The sequence below is a fragment of the Buteo buteo genome, chromosome 27, assembly GCF_964188355.1.
Source record: "Buteo buteo chromosome 27, bButBut1.hap1.1, whole genome shotgun sequence".
Taxonomy (NCBI): Eukaryota; Metazoa; Chordata; class Aves; order Accipitriformes; family Accipitridae; genus Buteo; species Buteo buteo.
Genome location: NC_134197.1, coordinates 754,709 through 772,912, shown reverse-complemented (window position 1 = coordinate 772,912; position 18,204 = coordinate 754,709). Strand labels below are relative to the sequence as shown.

The 18,204-nt window shown below is 52.2% G+C and overlaps 1 protein-coding gene across 1 annotated transcript; it reads right to left on the bottom strand.

The window, feature by feature from the left end:
- Positions 1–5,684: 5,684 nt before the first annotated feature.
- SCNN1G (sodium channel epithelial 1 subunit gamma) lies at positions 5,685–18,160 on the bottom strand. Its single transcript, XM_075058581.1, has 13 exons — positions 17,906–18,160; positions 17,282–17,612; positions 16,094–16,388; positions 15,472–15,665; positions 14,443–14,546; positions 13,812–13,975; positions 10,764–10,862; positions 9,428–9,545; positions 8,855–8,933; positions 8,718–8,775; positions 8,298–8,359; positions 8,021–8,096; positions 5,685–7,564 (listed from the first exon to the last, which is right to left on the bottom strand). Exons 1-13 carry the CDS (start codon positions 17,934–17,936, stop codon positions 7,175–7,177), a joined length of 2,001 nt encoding a protein of 666 aa, XP_074914682.1. The 5' UTR covers positions 17,937–18,160; the 3' UTR covers positions 5,685–7,174.
- Positions 18,161–18,204: the final 44 nt, after the last annotated feature.

The following is an 18,204-nucleotide window of genomic DNA, read 5'->3' as shown; positions in this document are numbered from 1 at the left end:
GGGGCTCGTGCTGCTGGGGTGCGGGTACCACTGCTCTGTGTGGTTCTGCGAGCCACGCTGTTGGCTCCGGCATGGGAGGAACGGGGCAAAACTCAGCTCAGGCACAGCTCCCTCCAGCCTGAGCGTCCGTGACATTGATCGTCGACTCTCGACTCGCCCCAGTGAGGCTGCGCTCCTCGGGGTGGGTGAAACCGAGCAGGCTCTTGGTGCGGGGCCGCGGCAGGCTGTGCGCTCGGGCAGCGGTTTGTCACCGGTGGGGTTTCCCCAGACCTGCTTCGTAACTAATTGGTGTGACAGGCAATTAGTTGCACTCATTTGCCTTTTCTGCTGTAGAAGTTTACTGGAAAAAAATAACCAGCCTGCCATGACTCCAGCATCTAAAGATGCGGTAGCTGCGGGTGGGGTCCGGCCCTGGGGATGCCACGCTGCCCCGACGCAGGCCAGGGAGCGTGCCAGCGTAGCACCGGGCAGGGTGGATCACCATAAAGAGAGATCCCCATGGGCCAGTGCTTTATGGTCCTCTCCCCTGTTCTAGGGGAAATGTGAAATATTTTGTGATGGATGACTTTTTATAACAAGAACGAGGATGGTTACCGTTTATGACTATCTTGGGGAACAGCTTGTCATTATGTAAACTTGTGTGAGAAGGTCTTAAAACACAAGTGAGGAAGGTACTGCAGCAAGAGGCGTTGTGAAAACAGTGTGATTCACCATGTCCCTGGCCAGCACCTGCGTTCAGCCACGCTTCGCGGTGCTCGCAGCTCCACTGGGACTGTGGCACGTTTGAAATTGCAGGTGAATACATCTGGTGAATACACACATTTTACACTTCGCTTATTCAGGCAAAGTACATGAGTGGATGGAGACAGAAGTGATCCCGTATCGGCATGCTGGACAGTGTTGGGCTTCTTCCCCTGCCTGGAGGTTTGCTCTCATGTGGGCAGGAGGCAGGCAGGTTGGGGTGACACTGGTTCGTGTCACTCAGCCCAATAGAGGCTTCGCTGGCAGGCATCCCCTCCTGCGCTTCGCGTCCCACTGCTTTCAGGAACGCTGCCTGATGGCAAGTCTGCCAGGGTGAAAATGGCATCTGGGGCAGTGCCGGGCACTGCGCCGGCGGGAGCGGGATGCAGCTCCCACCCAGCTTCTTCCGGAAGGGAAACAGAGGCAGGAGCGTAAGACTGGGAGACACAAGGCAGTGCAGGAGTGTTACAGGAAAGTGCCAAAGCACGGGTGATGATACAAGAGACAACAAAATGCCAGGATCATGTTGTCCGCGGCCCCGAGCGTGGGTGTGTTTCCCTGTTTATACCTCGGGCTGTGTTGCAACCGGGCAGGGGAGCAGGCGCAGCTGCCGGGTCAGCGCCCCGAGCCCGCAGCTGCTCTCGCCTGGGCCAAAGGGAAGAGCCCCGGTGCAGCGTGGCCGGCTGCTGCAGGAACCCGCCGCGCAGCATTCCGCCCGCTGCCGCAGGGATGGCTGGCGGAGCCCCTGCCCACCGCCCCCACCGCCCCGTGAGCCCCAGCTCCCCAGGGCTGGGGTGTCCGGACCCCCCACTGCTCTGGAGCGGGGTCAGCGGATGAGTGTGATGAGCGGGGTGTGGGAGAAGAGCCTTTGCTTTTGGGAAGAAGGGGTACAGGTGGAGAAAGAGATTTCATAAAAAACCCCAAGGGATCGGGGTGCCCATGCTGCCAGAAAGCGTCAGTCCCAAGAGAAAAGCTGTTCAGGAGCGTGTGGTTGGCTAATTGTGCCGTTGCTTCAGAAAGCATCGAGCACCCTGCGCACGCATTGCTGCGAGCTGCAGACCAGCGCTCATTTTGGGAGCAATTGTGCAGCTGCGGGCTGGCAAGAGCAGCCCAATGCCCGGCAGCCCCCGCCTAACATGTGGCTGAGCAGCCCGGTGCCTGGGCATCTGGCAGAAGAGAGGGCTGTTGCCGGCGCTGCTCCTCGGGAGCAGCTTGGCACTGAGCCACCGGCACGGCGTGGGGCACCAGGAGACATTGCGAGCAGAGGGGAGGGTCAGGACCAGCGCTGGCCCACAGCCCGAGTGGCATCTCCAGCCTCCCCCTGCACAGGAGGGAAGTCTGGTTTCTCAGGTGGGATTGCCCAGCCTGGCCTGGGATTTCTTCTCTCCTTGCCCTCCTTAGGCATCGGTGACACTCAGCCCCGACTCTCGCTCTTCCCAGCGTTCGTCAGCCGTGACCAGCGCTGCCCAGCCACCCCGCTGACTGTGTTATCCGCGTGTGCCAGCGGAGGCATGGGGAACTGGCGATGACTCTGCACCTCCCGGTCTGTCCTGTTCGCAGGGAGATGCCGGCATTGGGATTAGTAGTGCAAGAGCCGTGCCACAGTGTGTCACAGCACGCCACTGCAGAGGGCAGCTGCTGCAATCACGGGCGAACGTCTGACTCACGCTTGCCTGAAACTGCTCTGCTGCTGCCACGGCTTGGGTGTGTGCTCGGGATGCTCCGGCTGTTGGCAGCCCTCCTGGGGCTGAGGTTGCTCGGAAGGGCTTTTGCAAGGCACCGAGCGCAGGCTGGGCTGGTGGGGATGGCTCGAACCTGGCGTCTGGCAGTGCGGAATTGCTCCAGGGGGGTGCCTGGCTCCGGCTGCGTGGCACTCGCCACTGCAGCATCGCCTGAGATGGGCAGTGGGACTTTGAAGCCAAGGCAATGATTTTGTACAATAAAGTACCTCTCTGCCAGCAGCCACCGTATTGCACACCCGGCCGCCACAGCCTCCCGAGCCGGTTTGGGCCCCAGGAGCAGTGCTGGTCTGGGGCTCTCTGGCCGCAGCTCCAAGCAGAGGGAAGTCGCTGCTGCCTGTCGAGAACGCCTGTGGCTTTAGTGTGTCGCCGACTGGCCCCTGGGGTCTGGTGGCAGCTGCGGCTGCTGCTGGTGAGGTACCACCGATGTCCCAGACCACGGGGCTTCGGCTGAACGGGAGGCATGGGTGGGCTCCCGCGGGGCAGAGCCCCTCGCTTGGGTGTTTCCTGGGAGGTCTGGCTGGAGAAGGCAGCAGCAGAGCTGCCATAGACCTGCGGGCCCCTTTGTGGGTGTCTGGAGGAGAAACCTCCCCATGCTGAGCTGGATCACCCTGCCCTGAAGGTGAAGGGGTAAAATTAAAACATCTGTAATCTCCAGCCATGTCCCAGCCTCCCCAGAGCTGTGCCTTATTGTGGGGCACAAGCAGAGGCTCAGAACCTGAAAGCGTTTTCCATAGGCATGTGCTGGAGATGCCTTTCCCCAGCCCCATTTATATTAATGAGGCATTTAACTCCCAAACCTGTTTGTGGACCACTGCAATGTCACCCAGTGTGGAAGGGGGCCCAGGCAGCCTTTAACCCCATCGGTGCTGCCTGTCTGCATCTGCTGGGAGCAGCTTTGGGCAGCCACCCCTTTGCTCTGAGGGAGGCTGGAGTTACCCCTCCAGGCTGACACCCCCAGTTGCTGCACCCCGTGGGGCTGGGGCAGCGGTGCCTTGGCCAGCTAGGACTGGGATGGGGCCGGGCTGCATCTCAGATGTGTTTTCCAAGGAATCTGTGACTCATTGTCCATTGTCATATTCTGGGCAAGTTTTTCATGCTGGTTGGCTGGGAGGTTGGATGCTCCCATTTTTCTCTGGATTACCAGGTGAAATTCTGTCTGATAGGGAAACCACATATCCTTCCCACGTTTGGCCGTCCTGTCTTTGAGTCACTTTTGTGCTGGCTGTTCATGCTGAGCAGTGAAACAAGCAGTCAGGATGAGAGTCTTGTTTTCCACTCAGTGAAACTGCCTTTGCCCAGCAGTTTTGATTCTCAAAAGCACTTAAGCAGCAAGTCCCGGTGCTGCAACTGGAGTTTGTCTCTGCACGGCTGCTCCTCTCTGCATGATTTGCATGGCAGGTATTTGCACACTTGTGCCAAAGGAGCTGGGAGCACCGGGAAAGCCACCAGCAGGCGAGGCCAGCAGCGGGACTGACGCCTGCTCTGTAACTGCTTCCACCGCAGCTTGGACAAACCAATCTCCAAACTCCTCACAGCAGGACGGAGCCCACGGAGCCTTTGCAGTGCTCCTTTGGGGGATAGGGGTAGGTCAGGACAGTAACTACAGAAATCAGGCACTCACAAGCAAAATGCCTGAGCTATTTGGGTTAGGGTTGGTTGGGAAGATTTCTTGGAAAAAAACAGATTTGGTCCATGCCCCTGAAGGCTGTTACGGGGCAATTGTGGATTAAGGGACACAAAGCCAGCGCTGGGTATGGCCAGCAGACTCCATAACGTGGTGTAAGGAGGTGTCCATTCCCCAGCAGGACAGAGAAAGGCCGGCAGGCTCCGTGCGTTTTCAAACCCTATTTCTGTCAGGGCATCACTTGCTGGGAGAGGCACCGGCAGATTCCTCCCGTCTGGCAAACCTTCTCTGTGCAGCTGGATTTTCCTCCTCCTCGCCCCCCACCCCGGCAGCTCCTCCATCACCCACATCTTTCCCCCCTCCAGCAGCGGCTGCTGCTGGGAGCTGCGGAAGAGCTGAGCGGGGTTCGCCCGCTGTGCCTCCTCTCCTCTGAAGGGCCAGTCGCGGCGTGCAGGCAGCCTTTCCCCATGAGTCACTGGCACCTGCTTGCTGCAGGTTTGTTTCCACACCTCTCCCCAGCCCATCCTTTGCCCCGGAGCTGTGGCAGCGCTGTGCCTGCAATGCTGCCTGCGCCTTCGCCGCGATTTTGGGTACCGCAGCTGCTCCCCTGTAGCCCCGCAGTGCCGTGAAGCCACAGTCGTGGGTCTGCGGGACTGGGGCCATCATCGTCCTTGCCCAGGAGCCTGGACACCGTGACCGCGGGCAGGTCTGGTAGAGAGAGGCAGGTCTATCCCAGGGCCAGGAGGTGAGCGGTGGGCTGCCGGCAAGCGGGGGGCTGCCTGCTCCCAAGCCCTGCCTGGGGCTGGCTGGGCTCCCACTGCGTGCCACGAGTCTCCTGGGAATACTGTCCCCATGGGAAGAGACCGGGGTTCCCACCTGACTCTCAGAGCAGCGGCTGCAGCAGCAGACGAGGGCATATCACGAAACCACAGCTTTTACTGCCTGTTCCCGTAAACTCCAAGCTGAGTTTCTCAAACGCTTTATGATGTTTGGTGTGTGACAGACCTGATGGTCACAGTGTCCCAGTTAGTTTTCTGTGTTTGATGACTCAGGAGTTCCGTAGAGTTCAGTATTTAGTTCACAATGAAGTAATGCGTTTCTTAGCTACTCCATGGCTTTCCGCCTCACAAGGATTATTCATACAAGGGGAAAAGGTGCTGCACCTGCTCTGATAAGTAAATGCTCTGAGCACCTCGCCTTTGTGCGTTAGAGAAGGGGCTCTGAGGCAGAGCAAACCCAGTTCTCTCTTCTCCTATGGTCTCTAAAGGACTGCCCAGGAATGGAACTGTCTGGGGACACCTGAGGTTCCAGCGTTTTTGGTCACCTTGCTGGCTCATGCTGATTTCTGAAAGACATTTTCACTGCACACCTGCTTGCACCCCTGGCCTCCCTGCTGCCTGCTCCTGAGCCAGGTCTAGCAGCACTCTGCAGCACAGCTCTACCTCTGCAGAGGAGCCCAGGGTGCCTGGCAGCCCCGGGGCAGGCACAGGCTAGTCCCATAATCTTTTGGGATGCCCAACTTGCTTATCGTTGGTTTGAAAAAAAAAAAAGCAAAGCAGTTATTCAAAAATATATCTTTATTTTTTTTCAGTTTATCAGCTTTTTAAATAATTCAGTTAAAATATGTTTTATTGCACATTAAAGAACGTTTCTGGATTCTCACTGTCCTATAGAGAAAGGAAAAGAGACACTTTCTTACACTGACACATGCACGCGCGCACACGCTCTGAATCACTCATGCTCTACAAAACCCCTAAGCAGCCAACCCAGCATAGGCTAGATTCATCCTCAACATCTACACAGCGTACCCTAGGCAGCTAAGAATCGGCTATGGTAGCAGAGAGTCAGGTGCAGAACTGGGACCAAGGGGAAGGGAGCTGCCACCGCAGCGGGGTGCCCTGGAGGTCTCTCCACGGGTGGGCGCAGGCAGCAGCCTCTGGCCCAGCTGCGCTGCGGGGAGGGTCCGGCGCGGTGGAAGCAGCACGGCACGGTGCACAGGAGGCAAGATGCGGGGTGTTGGTGCAGCACCGTGGAATGGAAGGGGCGTAAGCAAGGTGGATGATGACCAGTGGGGCAGATGTATCCTCCGGCCAACTCCCTTCAGGGATGTGTGCGGAGCCCAAGGCAGCTCCAGCCCCGCGTGGCTCCGTCACCTCCCTGGGCACTGCCAGCTCCGGGGTGGTGAACCGGGCAGCCACAGGAGGGAAGTCCTTGCCCGGGGTTGAGCAGGAAAAGAGCAGCCAGCTCCCTTTGAGGCTTCTGGGAAGTCACGTGTGGCCAAGGCCATGCACTGCTTAATGAGCTCCTCTGAGGTTACGTTTAATGGCCGGCTTGAGCGATGTAAAATGAAACAAGCTTGCAGAGTATGCAATTCACTATCGCGATCCAAATTAGATTTCATGCCCTTTTCAGATGATTCTTTTGGGATGACTTAGGTACTCCTACTCAAGATGTGTAATAACTTGCTCTACGAGCACATCTATGGCTATCCTAACCTTTCATCTCAGAATAAAGAGCTCCTCAGGCCACCTTTGGAATCAGGTTCCTAATCAAAATTCAGCTTGAGAGCTTTCCTTTTTATCCATTTTGTGCTCTTCCCAAACCTCTGTCATACCCCTTCCTACAAATGTCATGCTACATTCCTAAAAGCCCCGGGTTTTTCCCACAAGTCAAGCCACACAGCAGAGAGCAATTAGCATTAATACTCAATGTGGCATCAATCTTCTGCTGTGGAGTAATTCCTGCCCACATACAATGGGGTGTGTCAGTTGGTTCTATGTCTCTGTCTGGCAAGACATCCTAGCTCAGTGCCACATCCTGCTCCAGCCATCTCCTGCAATGATTAACTTGAGAATTGATGTTGGTTGAAGTTCCTAATGTCTCTGAGCCCTTGGGTTTTGTGTCTGAGCTTTGCTCAGAGAAGCTTTGACTGCAAGTTCAATCCCTGAATAAGGGTCTGACCCAACAGCCCTTCAGTGCTTGTTTGGATGTGTGCCTTTCACCCCTGGACATGTGGGTCCAGCACCCACCTCTTATTTTGGCACCTGGATGGGCAGATAAATAAGCGTCAGTGTTGCCCAACCTCTAGCGTATCGGGCAGCTGCTCCGTGAACGCAGTCTCTAGCCGCAAAGTGCTGTAATTGGGGGGGGGAGTCCTGGGCAAGGGGTTGTCCTGGGGCAGCGGCAGGCGGAGGGCGGTGTTGAAGGTGGGCAGGTCCTCATCGATACAGACGGGGTTATCGTGACACTGCCTCTCCAGGTTGTCAGCCTGCGGTGGCTTCCCCGGCCGTTCCCTTTTTCGGTCATTCCACCATTTCTTTGCCTTTTGCCATTGGCGACGCATTACGATGGAAAGCGAATCAATGAAGAAGACCTCGACGATCTCAATGACGCAAACAACTGAGCAGCTCATCCAAAGGCCCAGCTGGCCTCCGAAGTTGGAAAGAAGAATTACGAGCTGGACGAAAAGACAGCGCAAGGTTATCGGCTCCTGCGGGCACCAGACGCGCGTCCATGGCACTGTTCTGGCACGCAGGGAGGCTGTGTCAAGCTGGGGTACCCAGGGTTTGCTGTGAGTGCTACCAAATGCAGTGGGACCTTCCCCGGCTGCCTGTGTTATCCTCTCCTGCCCTGCTTCAGCAGGGACGCAGAGCTGTGCTTACCACAGGCAGCCCGCAGGCTACCCCAGTGCAGGGCTTAGAACCAGACAGTTTGAAAAGCAGCCCTGGATAAAAGGGCTGCAAAGGGCAGGACTGGCCAACCCCCCCCCCCCGCCACAGTGCATGGTCTGAGGATGGTTTCCTGCCCCTGCCTGGATGGGACTCCTCCCTGGCCAGAGGAAAACTTCCAGCCTGTCTGGGAGGAAGAGACGTGTCTTCCTGGCACTGAGCAGGGAACTGCTGCGCTCACTTACTGTGTTGGCAGGATTCTCCGAAATGAATCTCTCGTTCAGGTCTTTGTAAAACACCATGAGGTTTGCGAGGTCCGTCCTGAGAGGAGAAACAGAAGGCAGGCTGAGGGTTTAGTAAAACAATAACATGAAACGTACTGAAAAACTATGCAAATAACCAGTTGGACCAGTAGGGCTGGGCCAATCTGAGGGAGCTTTTTCCCCAATTGCCATCATTAGGGCTGCTGAGATTATATCTGAGCTTGAGGTGCAAGCTAGAAACACATACATGGAAACTTACTTGTTCAGCTTCTTGTTGATTTTTTGCCCTTTGTCCCAAGAGAGAACTCGAAGCATCCAGTCCTGGAAAAAAGACAGAAAATACTGCTATAGCTGTGTGTGCTTGTGTAGAAATCCCCTGGAAAGGGAGCTCATGCTCCACACCTCCTTGAACCACCTTGGGTGCCAGAATTGAATGCATGTGACAGGCCAGCTATCCCTGAGGGGATCTCCCAGCCCACAAGCCAAATTTTAGTTTAATGGTGAACTCCTGGAGGGGAAGTCCTGACCTCAACACTACAGACTGAGCCTCTGGGAGGAGCATCACTGAAGTGCTAACAAATACCCCAAGGGCCTCCTGCTTCCGTGCTCAACCTCTGGGTTTATTTAACGCCTTGCTGTGGCATGTTATTGTCACGGTGGAGCACAATTAGGAACTGACCTCTGACACGGTGGATGGCCACTGGGCGATGCTGGTGGTGAGTGCCCACTCCTTGAAGCTGGAGAGAGAGACAGACTGTCAATTGTGAGCTCCAACTCCCATGCAGCATTTTACCTCTGGTGGTGGGCAGGACTTACCTGCAGGCGTCCTTGCAGATTTGCTGGCAGCCTAGCTGCTCCTTCACAAACTTTTCATGCAGTCTGTAGTAGCAGTACACTGCAAGAAGGGAGCAAGACATGTGTACGAGAAGCTGGAAAGAAAAGCAATCATCTCTTGCTACCTGTGCTGGAGTGGGGCTTCTGGGGTGTAGGTGGCCTTTGTGACCAATCACCTACGTGGTGGGGATAAAAAGATTTACCCTATAAATATTGCAAAATACTCTGAGAAGTGGTTGTCACTTGCTATAGGCGTGAACAATTGCCTCACCTAGTCAAGTCCTCCACTTGACACTTCTGTGGTGTGCACAAAGGACAAGCAATTAGGACAACTGTCAGAAACAAGTCGATCTCAACAAGAGAGGCAGTTTTAGGCTCCGCGGTATTGGGTCTTAAGTGGGCTAAAGCAGATCTGCCTGTTCCCAGCATGCTGTGTGGCTGGGAAGGTGCTCGGTGCGGGCAGGGCTGTGCTCACTGGGGATGGTGCTGTGGAGGGCTGTCGCTGGCAGCAGGTGGTTGAAGCACGTGCAATGTGGGAGGTTTTTGAGTACTTACTCCAGTTGGGGTTTTTCTTGTAGTTGCAGTACTCTGCCCCAGCAGGTAAGGGCTGTGCGTACTGGGCACAGCCACATGAGTCCACCATGGCCTTCTGAAAGCAGGAGTGCAGGCAAATCTGGAGGAGATAGACCAAGAGCTGGTGTCTAAAAAGCACAGGTTGCTGGGCTTCTGCAGCACCAAAGTCCAGGCTTGTATGCACCTAAAAACATCCTCTGTTTATCATAGTAGCAGTGAGATGGGAACCCCATTTCACTGGGCCTTCAGGCTCTGTTGCTAGTGAATACAAATACAGGCAGAAAGTACCATGGAGGATTTATGCTCTAGTGCAAGAAATAAGAATATAATTCTCTCTGAGAGGGGTGGTCTGTGAATGCCCCCACTTCCCCTATAGCCATCAAAAGCTTCAGTGTTGCAGTTGGTCTTTCCACAGCCACGGAGAAGGTTTTCAGTCTGCCATGGCATGTGGTCCATGAATCAACAACTAGGTGTGGGAAGTGACTCACTGGTGAAAATGTTCACAGCTTTGACCAAATTGTGTTGGTGCATATTTGGAGACCTGAAGTTGTAAGGATTAATAGGGGAGTAGAGTCAGTGTTTTGTGCTAAAACACTTAATCAGTTGGAACAAGCTGGAACTGAACTCTTTTAGAAATCCCAGTCATCAAGCCTTTTGGTCTCAGTCCCAGCCCTCCTGAGCACCAAGTTTCAGTGAAGTACTGTTATTAAAAACCTGAGATAATGTCTGTGTGATCCTACCTGGCAATACATCACAGCAGAGTTCAGGTATAATACCCCATAAAATAAAAATCCAGCCTAGGCACAGGCTTTGCAGTAGGCACCAGCTAATATAATTACAATTCTTCAAGTAGAGAGTGCCAGAACAACTGACACTCTCCAAGAGGACCCAATTACAGAAACCATGCAAAATTAGTGGAAACTTACTCTGTAAACAAACATCCTGCTATCTGGATACTGATTAGATGGTATCTGTTATTCTTGGAGTCCTAAAGGTCACAATTTCTGGCTTCAAGGGTTACTAAGCTGCAACATTTACTTGGCCAATATTTTCCAGTCTCACACTGCTTGAAAATTGCCTAATGAGCTAATGTTCTCTCTTTATCTAACAGGGTGCCTAAGGGAACTTCAAACATCAACCCCTTAGGAATAAAACTTGGATTTTAAAAAGTGCTGTGGTATTTTACATCAGTGGTTAAAAGCAGTGACCCTACATCTGGACTGTTCACAATCTCAGATCCTGAACTACAGAATATTGTAAAGCTCTTTATGAAGGTAGTTTTCAAGCGACTAATAAAAAACAAATGTAACAGATTTACCTGGAGTGAGTAGCTCTTGTTATAGAGATTTTCTACTGGTATGTCAGCACCAGTCTCCGTACAGTCACTGTAGGGTTTGCTCAGCTTGCGAGACCGAGTCTGAGAACCAGAAAAGAACAAATCTTGTTTTTTGGAGTTCACAGAGAAACCAAAGGATTTAGTGGTAATTCATCATAATTCTGAAACTGTAAGTGATGGGGCAGGTTTGAACAGCATGTTTACCTTCTGCCATCTCAAATGATTTGTCAATCACTTGTCAAAACAAGGGGGGGGGGGGGTTGGTTTGTAATATCCATTTCCCAAAACACTGCTCTGTCTGGATTATCTGCTGCCTTCGCTGAAAACCTCTGCAGGAATGCCGAGATGGTATAATCATAACAGTGAGGATTTTTCAAAGCAGAGTAATTCACATGTGTTTTCTCTCATTGCAAAGTCCTAGAGGCTATGCATCATTTATCTGGGATGTGTGTTTGTGTTTTGAGGGAAGCGGGGTTGTTGGTTGGTTGTTTTTGTTTGTTTGTTTTGTTTTCTGTGAAGACCCACACCTTCCCGAGCTGTTGTTGCACTGGCTGCTCCTGTTCTGTGGGTAAAACAGCACTTCAGGCTCCGCTAGTGCTCAACAGCACCTCTCTAAAATCACTCTAAATCAAATGTTTGTATCCCCTTCAGGACTTTTTCCAGGTACTGCTTTGACCCTTCCTCTCCAATGAATGCTAACACCTTTTCCTGTTCTGCAATCTCTGCCCAGAGAAAAGAGCTCTGAAATGCCATGTGCTGCGCCTGCGAGGTCTGCTGAAACCAGGGCTGGGAGCTGTGAGACTCACAAGACCCAATTCAGGCTACATTGTCTGCTTCCTGCAGACTGCCTTCCCTCGCTCAGCCCTAAACTCTTACTATCTTTCTGCAGTAATTATCCACTTTATAACAAAGAAAGTGGCCTGAAACCACAAGAAATGTCATCCATTTAAGAATCCATTCACCTGCCTTTCTCTACAGAGTTTAAAATTAGGGGCTGATCCTACACAGATTCAATTTAGTAGGAACCTGAGAAATGCCTGCTTGCCTTTAAGGCATTGACTACAGATCTACAAGGTTACTGAAGTCAAACCTGATAGCGAGCATTACCATTTTTGTCTGCAGCAATAGAAGGCTACAGGCATGTATGGTACAAGTCAGTTCTTTTAGAAGGATGCTCAAATCTCTCTTTGGAGGGAACACAGAAATATGTGATTTCAATATTAGAGATTGATTACTTCTGAAAACTGAAAGCAACCAGCTTTTAATATGCTTGTAACTTCCGCAGACAATCTAATACCAGGACACCTGCCTCAGTCTGCCACTGTATCTTCTAGTAGATGATAGATCCTTTGTATAGAATTTTTTTGTCGTGGCTTATACTCCTACAAAAGCTTACTTGTTCATTCAGGTACTGAAATAATTTCCAAACTAAATATTTAACTAAAGCACTGAAACTCCTACCAAGCAATGCCTTGTTTGCATTCCAAACATCTTGGAATATTTTTGGAGGCGGGGGGAGTCCTAGTACACTGCAGAAATACATGAACGATAACCTAGACACTGACATTCGCATTTGGAAAACAGTGATTGCTGTGCTCAAGCCTGTAGCAAGCAGCTTTGAGCGTGGCACATGTCCACTGTGTCCTCCTTCATGTACTTGGATGTGGGTACAAGGACTGATCCGGCACCTCCATGGTGGAGCCCTGTCCTGACAATTGCGACTCCCCCTCGGCAGGCTCTCTGGAGTCTTCTTTTACTGGCAGTACAGTGATGACCAGGTTTTGTTCTGTTACGTTAGGATGCAATCAGATCACTTCCTCATGCCATACCTTTTAAACATAGCCACCGAGATCTGTTCAATCTTTTTTTTTATACTATATGCAACAGTTCAAATCTACTGTGCCAGGAAAATATTACATTAAATATTGAGACTCTGCCTGCGGTGACTTTCTCCTGTACAGTGCAATAGTTATAAAGGAAATAGTCCTGTGAGAGTTTGCCTCCTTTTACCTGTTCTGGTTCTGATACCTCCTATTCACTTTTCGTTTTTTTAGGTGGCATTTATCCCCACTGGTTAGACCAAGCAGTCCCTGCCACAGTTTTCCAGACAGCTGGAAGATAGTTAACTATTTGTGCATTTAAAAAACATCAGTCCTGTTTTTAATGTCTTTTCTAATGCGTGGACTATCTAGATCTGGCACACCCAGCCAGGACAGATAAGCAGGCTGGCTGATGCATTTGACCCAACCATCAGTGAAGAAAAGGCAGAACTAAAATGCTCACTTAACAGCCCATCTAGATGAAAGGGCAAAGTCTGGCTTGCCTGATGGCACTGCTTTCACTTCTCTACCAGGGGAGGAAACCCCTTGGGTCAAATGCCTTGTTTGCACTACAGTAAGGGGGAAATTTGGAGCTGCAGCCTTCCCTGCCCTTGCTAACAGCAACATCAAGATGCTTCACTAAGCTGGCAAACGCAAAGTCTCTGCCCACGAGGTTTTTTTTACAGCTGGGATAGCAAGAAACCCAGCAAAACGAGACTTACACCCACAAAACAGTTAAACGGGTTGCGCTGCAGTCATCTTTACAGACCTGACCCTAACACGGGTTACCCACAGCTCCAGCTCATTCTCTTCTGCCCCCAGAACCTGCGTGGGATGCAAACTTGTCTGCTTATTGCTAAAGCTAAACAAGGCACTTGACAACACATTTCTGTGGTTGTGGATTTTGCTGTGAAAACAAACAAAAAAAATCCCCTGGAAAGCCAAAGGGTTGGAGAAAAGGGAGAACAAACAAAATACCAGTAGCTGTTTGGTTTATAAAGACCTGATTTTCCAACAGCCTCTGTGCAAAGGAAAACTGTTCAGAAAAGTGCTATCACAGGATTTTCGTCAGGGCACTTCAGCTGCTCAAGTGTGAGGTATTAGATGCCTTCCAGCTGCTGCCTATGTTCAAACATCGTATCGGTTCATATTTACATCTGTTTCAAGGAAATGGTGCCATGCACCTGGAGACAAGATTGCTGTCACTCACAAAGTGCATCCCTATGGAGGTGGCTGCTGCAGTCTCAATTTCTGTGCCAATGTCTTCAATGAAGGGATATTCGTTTTGGTCATGGACAATGATCTTGGCTCCTGTGGATGTCACCAGGAAGGGGTTGTAGTCGGCTTCATCTATATACAGAACAACCTGCAATCCTGAAGAACAGGGACAAGGCAGGAGCAGAGTTAGTTACACCAGAATCCAGAGCCGTTTTTTTTGGTGAGGGAGGGCAGCACAGTTTATTTAATGTTATATCTGGCCTTAAGTAGAACCATAACAACCAAGCAAAGCCTTTGCAGTGCTAGACTGAGACGCTTGCAGCAAGTGATGTCCCTCCGCAGCCCCAAGTACAGCAAACAAATCATGTCTCCACAGAACGTGGCTGAAAATTACTTTAAAAAGTTATATAACTGGGAAGCAGTAATTTCAGATGGAAAACATTAGTGATGCAATGATATTATCTTTGTATTCTCTGGCAATAGTTTGCACTAGTTCAAACAAGCATTCCCCCAATCAGCTTGCACATCTAGAGCCAACACATCAATCACTCTCCAGTAGGATCCAGTTCGCTGAACCGCTTGTTTGTTATCTAATAGTTCCTCTGCAAACTCAGTTTCCTTACCGTACTCGCTGCCTCCAGTGGACGTGCTCAGCATCGTCCCGTTTTCTCCACTGTTGAAGGTATAGCAATTGCCATGCAGGGGATGATGGAATCGAGTAAAGTGCCTGAAAGAAATCGAATATTGTTACATTGCCCTCTGCAGTTTTAACTGTCTGTGGGAGAAAATCAGCAGATTTGGGCTTTTTGTTTTGGCAGAGACATAGCAGGACTGGATATTTCTTTTTTTTTTTTTTTTTGGCAAGCAATTTATTTTGCTGAAAAGTGTGGGTCTTTTTCTTAATATCTTGAAACTACATGGAAATATGATCTGGTTTAATAGTATCAGGAGATGAAAAGTTTAACAGGTTTTCATGTGGGAATGGAGGCTGAGAGAGTGGGAAGGGACAGAGTCCTCGTTCATTTGACAGCCAAGTGTCTAAAGGAACACAAATCTTAATTTTTCAGAAAAGATATCAGCCACTGTCATGCAGGGGAGGGTGAGAGGACACACCCTCTTGATTCAAGCATGTTCCTGTCCTTCTTGTGAACATCCCCTCCCACTCAAGCAAATGTCCTCCTTCCAGGAAAAGCTGTTATGCATTTGCATGATCCCAGACACATGCAAAATGCCTTCAGTAATGAGAGTTACAGAGCAGCTTGCTTTGCACATGGCAGTGGGGAAATTGCTAAACCCGAGTACAAGTGCAAGCTTATCCCCACAACTGCATGGGGGAACTCTGCTGCTACCCCCCAGTACAAAGGGATGATGCTCCGGCCACCAGGACACACAAGAAGTGCATTGCCACACTCATAAGCAGGTAGATTTGATTCTGCCAAAAAACACAGGTTTATCTGAAACGTGGACAGCAGAACACTAAGACAAATGAAATTAAAGAGCATAATTAAGTTCATGAAGATGCAAATGTTTGCTTTCATTTAAAAATGGAAACGGTTCCTGCTGGAATTCAGGATATACCAAATATTCAATTCCTACATATTATGTACTTGGAAGTAAGCTGTTAAGCTGGCAGGTATTTTCTGTGCACTGACCTTTTGTCACAAGATAGGCCATCAAAGAAACATGTCAGCAGAAGGTCATCAGCAGAATAACTCAATTTTTCTTTAGTCTCCAGGGGAATTTGTGCCATGATGTTCATGTAATGCAGCTTGTACCATTCTTGGATAGCATTAACACCAGAACTGAATGTATAAAGTGCACACTCACTGCTGTTGTTTGCATCGCACTGATAATTACAAAGGGGAAAAAGTGTTTCAGAAGAAATGAAGTTATGTATTCTACAAGGTATGTGTGACACCATTTCTCTTCCACAGTAATAACTACGTATGAAGTTATAGTGGAACAAGGGGGCATCAGAGACCTTTCATGCAGGGCTAAGTGATAAGATCACATGTTTCAGGCCCAAAGGAAAGGTCATGGAAGGCACTAAGTCTATTTGGGTAGACTTCAGGAAGGTATTTCTCTTCCAGAGAGCTGGAGATGAATCTGCAGGCAGCCATGGAGGCATGGCAGAATGGGCAAAAGAGCAGAGGGAGTGTTATTCACTACAGAGCCACCTAAGCAAGCAATAACACTGGCCAGAGGGATACCAACCCAAAACACCCCTTCGTTGCCCCACAGGGAACTTGCTGGCCAAGGAAGAGCAACACTTACCAGCTGAAAGCCAATGATATCATTTGAGTCCCCAGAGTTCACTATGGACGAATCCTTGTGAAAGACACTGCCCTCGATTTTCCTCTTTTGGCCACTGCGAAGGTCAGTTGCTGTCTTAGAGAAGTCCTCAAACTTCAGCAAAGGGATCTGTTTGAAGAAGTCACTCCCTGTGCTGTTCCACTCATCCACCGACCGGCGCACCTTAGACTTGCCCTCTGAAAATCCGTAGAAAGTCTCCAAAGCTTTTTTTGTCTCTTTGTCCAATTCAGATAAATAGTCTTTCATGGAACTGTACCTGCATTGGAGACAATGGGATAGAAAGTGACATCCCATCTCACCTCACCACCTAGCTGCAGCGTTTTGCCCGCTGCTCTGTGAACCTCATTGCTCAGGACAGAATTCTCTGTTGTGGAATCACATCGATCTCTCTTACCACCACATCAATTTACATCGGTGCAGGTAGACACAGCCATACTCTTGGAGAGATCTCAGAGCACAGACCATAAGAAGCAAAGCAGACTGAACTACAGAGAAAGCCCTCACAGACTCCCAAGCTCCTTGAAGGTTGTGTTAGAAAGCCCAAGGAGGCAGAGCATGTGGAAATAAGACTTCTGTGTCTGTGCCAAGAGACACGGGAGAGCTGGATCGCCTACAGGGAGCAGGGTGGATAGCTGGCAGCAGAACAGACATCAAGGTAAAGTGTAATTTGGCAGGAGAAAAAGTACTGTTGATTGATAAAGTCAAAGCATCCTATAAGGAAAAAAAGAGGCAACAGAGGAGTGACAGATGTTCCCTTTCCATTCTTCAGGAGATGCCGTTGTTTGTAATCCTGGAACTTTGGTCCTGGGAAGAAGGGAATTTGAAGAGAACCAGGGAGCTGACCAGGGACTGTCTCGAGCAGAAAGCCAAATCAACTGAGTCTAGCTCAGCGGGCAGCAAGGGAAGGGCGCGATTATAATCCACGTGCGTCCGAAGAGCATCAGCACAGAGGTGGATACGTTACTCAAAGTGCCGCAGAGGGAAAACCCGCGGCTGGGAAAGACTGCCGACGAGCGGCACCGCGGTGGAGCGGGACAAGCCTGGGAACGGGTTCGGTGCCGGGCTGGTGAGGGGACGACGAATTCGCCAGGAGACCCCGGCGGCTGGGGACCACCCTCTCCTCCCTGCCAGCGCCCGCCGGTGCCTTACTTGTAGGGGTTGATGTTGCAGATGGTGACGGCGGGGAAGGGCAGCTTCTGGAACTGGACGGTGACGGAGACCGAGGCGCTGTAGTAGTTCATGAGGAGCTCGGCGCACTGCCAGAGGATCAGCCCGACGGCGCTGAGGGTCAGCAGGATCCAGATGAACCTGCGCAGGCGGCCCCGGGACACCACGATGCGCCGGCAGCCGTGCGTGTTGGTGTTGAGGCAGTACCACCGCATCAGCTCGCTCAGCGTCGGCGCCTGCGGGCCCTTCACCGGCAGCGTCCTCTTGATCCGGGCCGTGATCTTCTTCCCGGGGGCCATGGCACCGGCGGCAGCTGCGGAGACACGGACCGGCCGCCTGAGCTGGGGCGGGGGGGGGGGACCCGGCTCCCTCCCACCGCTTCGCCGCCTTACGGCCGGAGCCGCCCCCGCCCGCCCCCGCGGCGCGGCCGGGCGACCCCCGGCGCTGACACGGCGCGGCCGTCCCGTCCCGTCCCGTCCCGTCCACCCGCCGCCGGCGACTGCGGAGCCGCGAACCGGCATCCCGCCCCCGCCCCGCCCCCGGCGGGTGTTTTAATCCCTAAACCAGCCCTTTCCCGGGGGAAAGCGCGCCCCCGCCTCGCCTCACCTCGGCCGCCCTCCGGGCCCGGCGGGGCCATGCTGCGCTCCCGCTGCCGGCGCCGCTGCCGATGGCGCGGCGGGCGGCCGCCCCGGCACCTACCCCCGCCGCCGACCGCCCCGCCCGGCCCGGCCCGGCCCGCCCCGCCCCGCCCCGCCGCCGCCCACCGCTCCGCGGCCGCGCAGCGCCGCCCCACGGCGGCCGCCGGGGCTCGCGCGGGAGCGGCGGGGCCGGGCGGGCTTCCCCGGGCAGGGTCCGGCGGGCGGCAGCGTCCGCCCTGCGCGTCCGCCGCGGGTGGCACGGCGCGG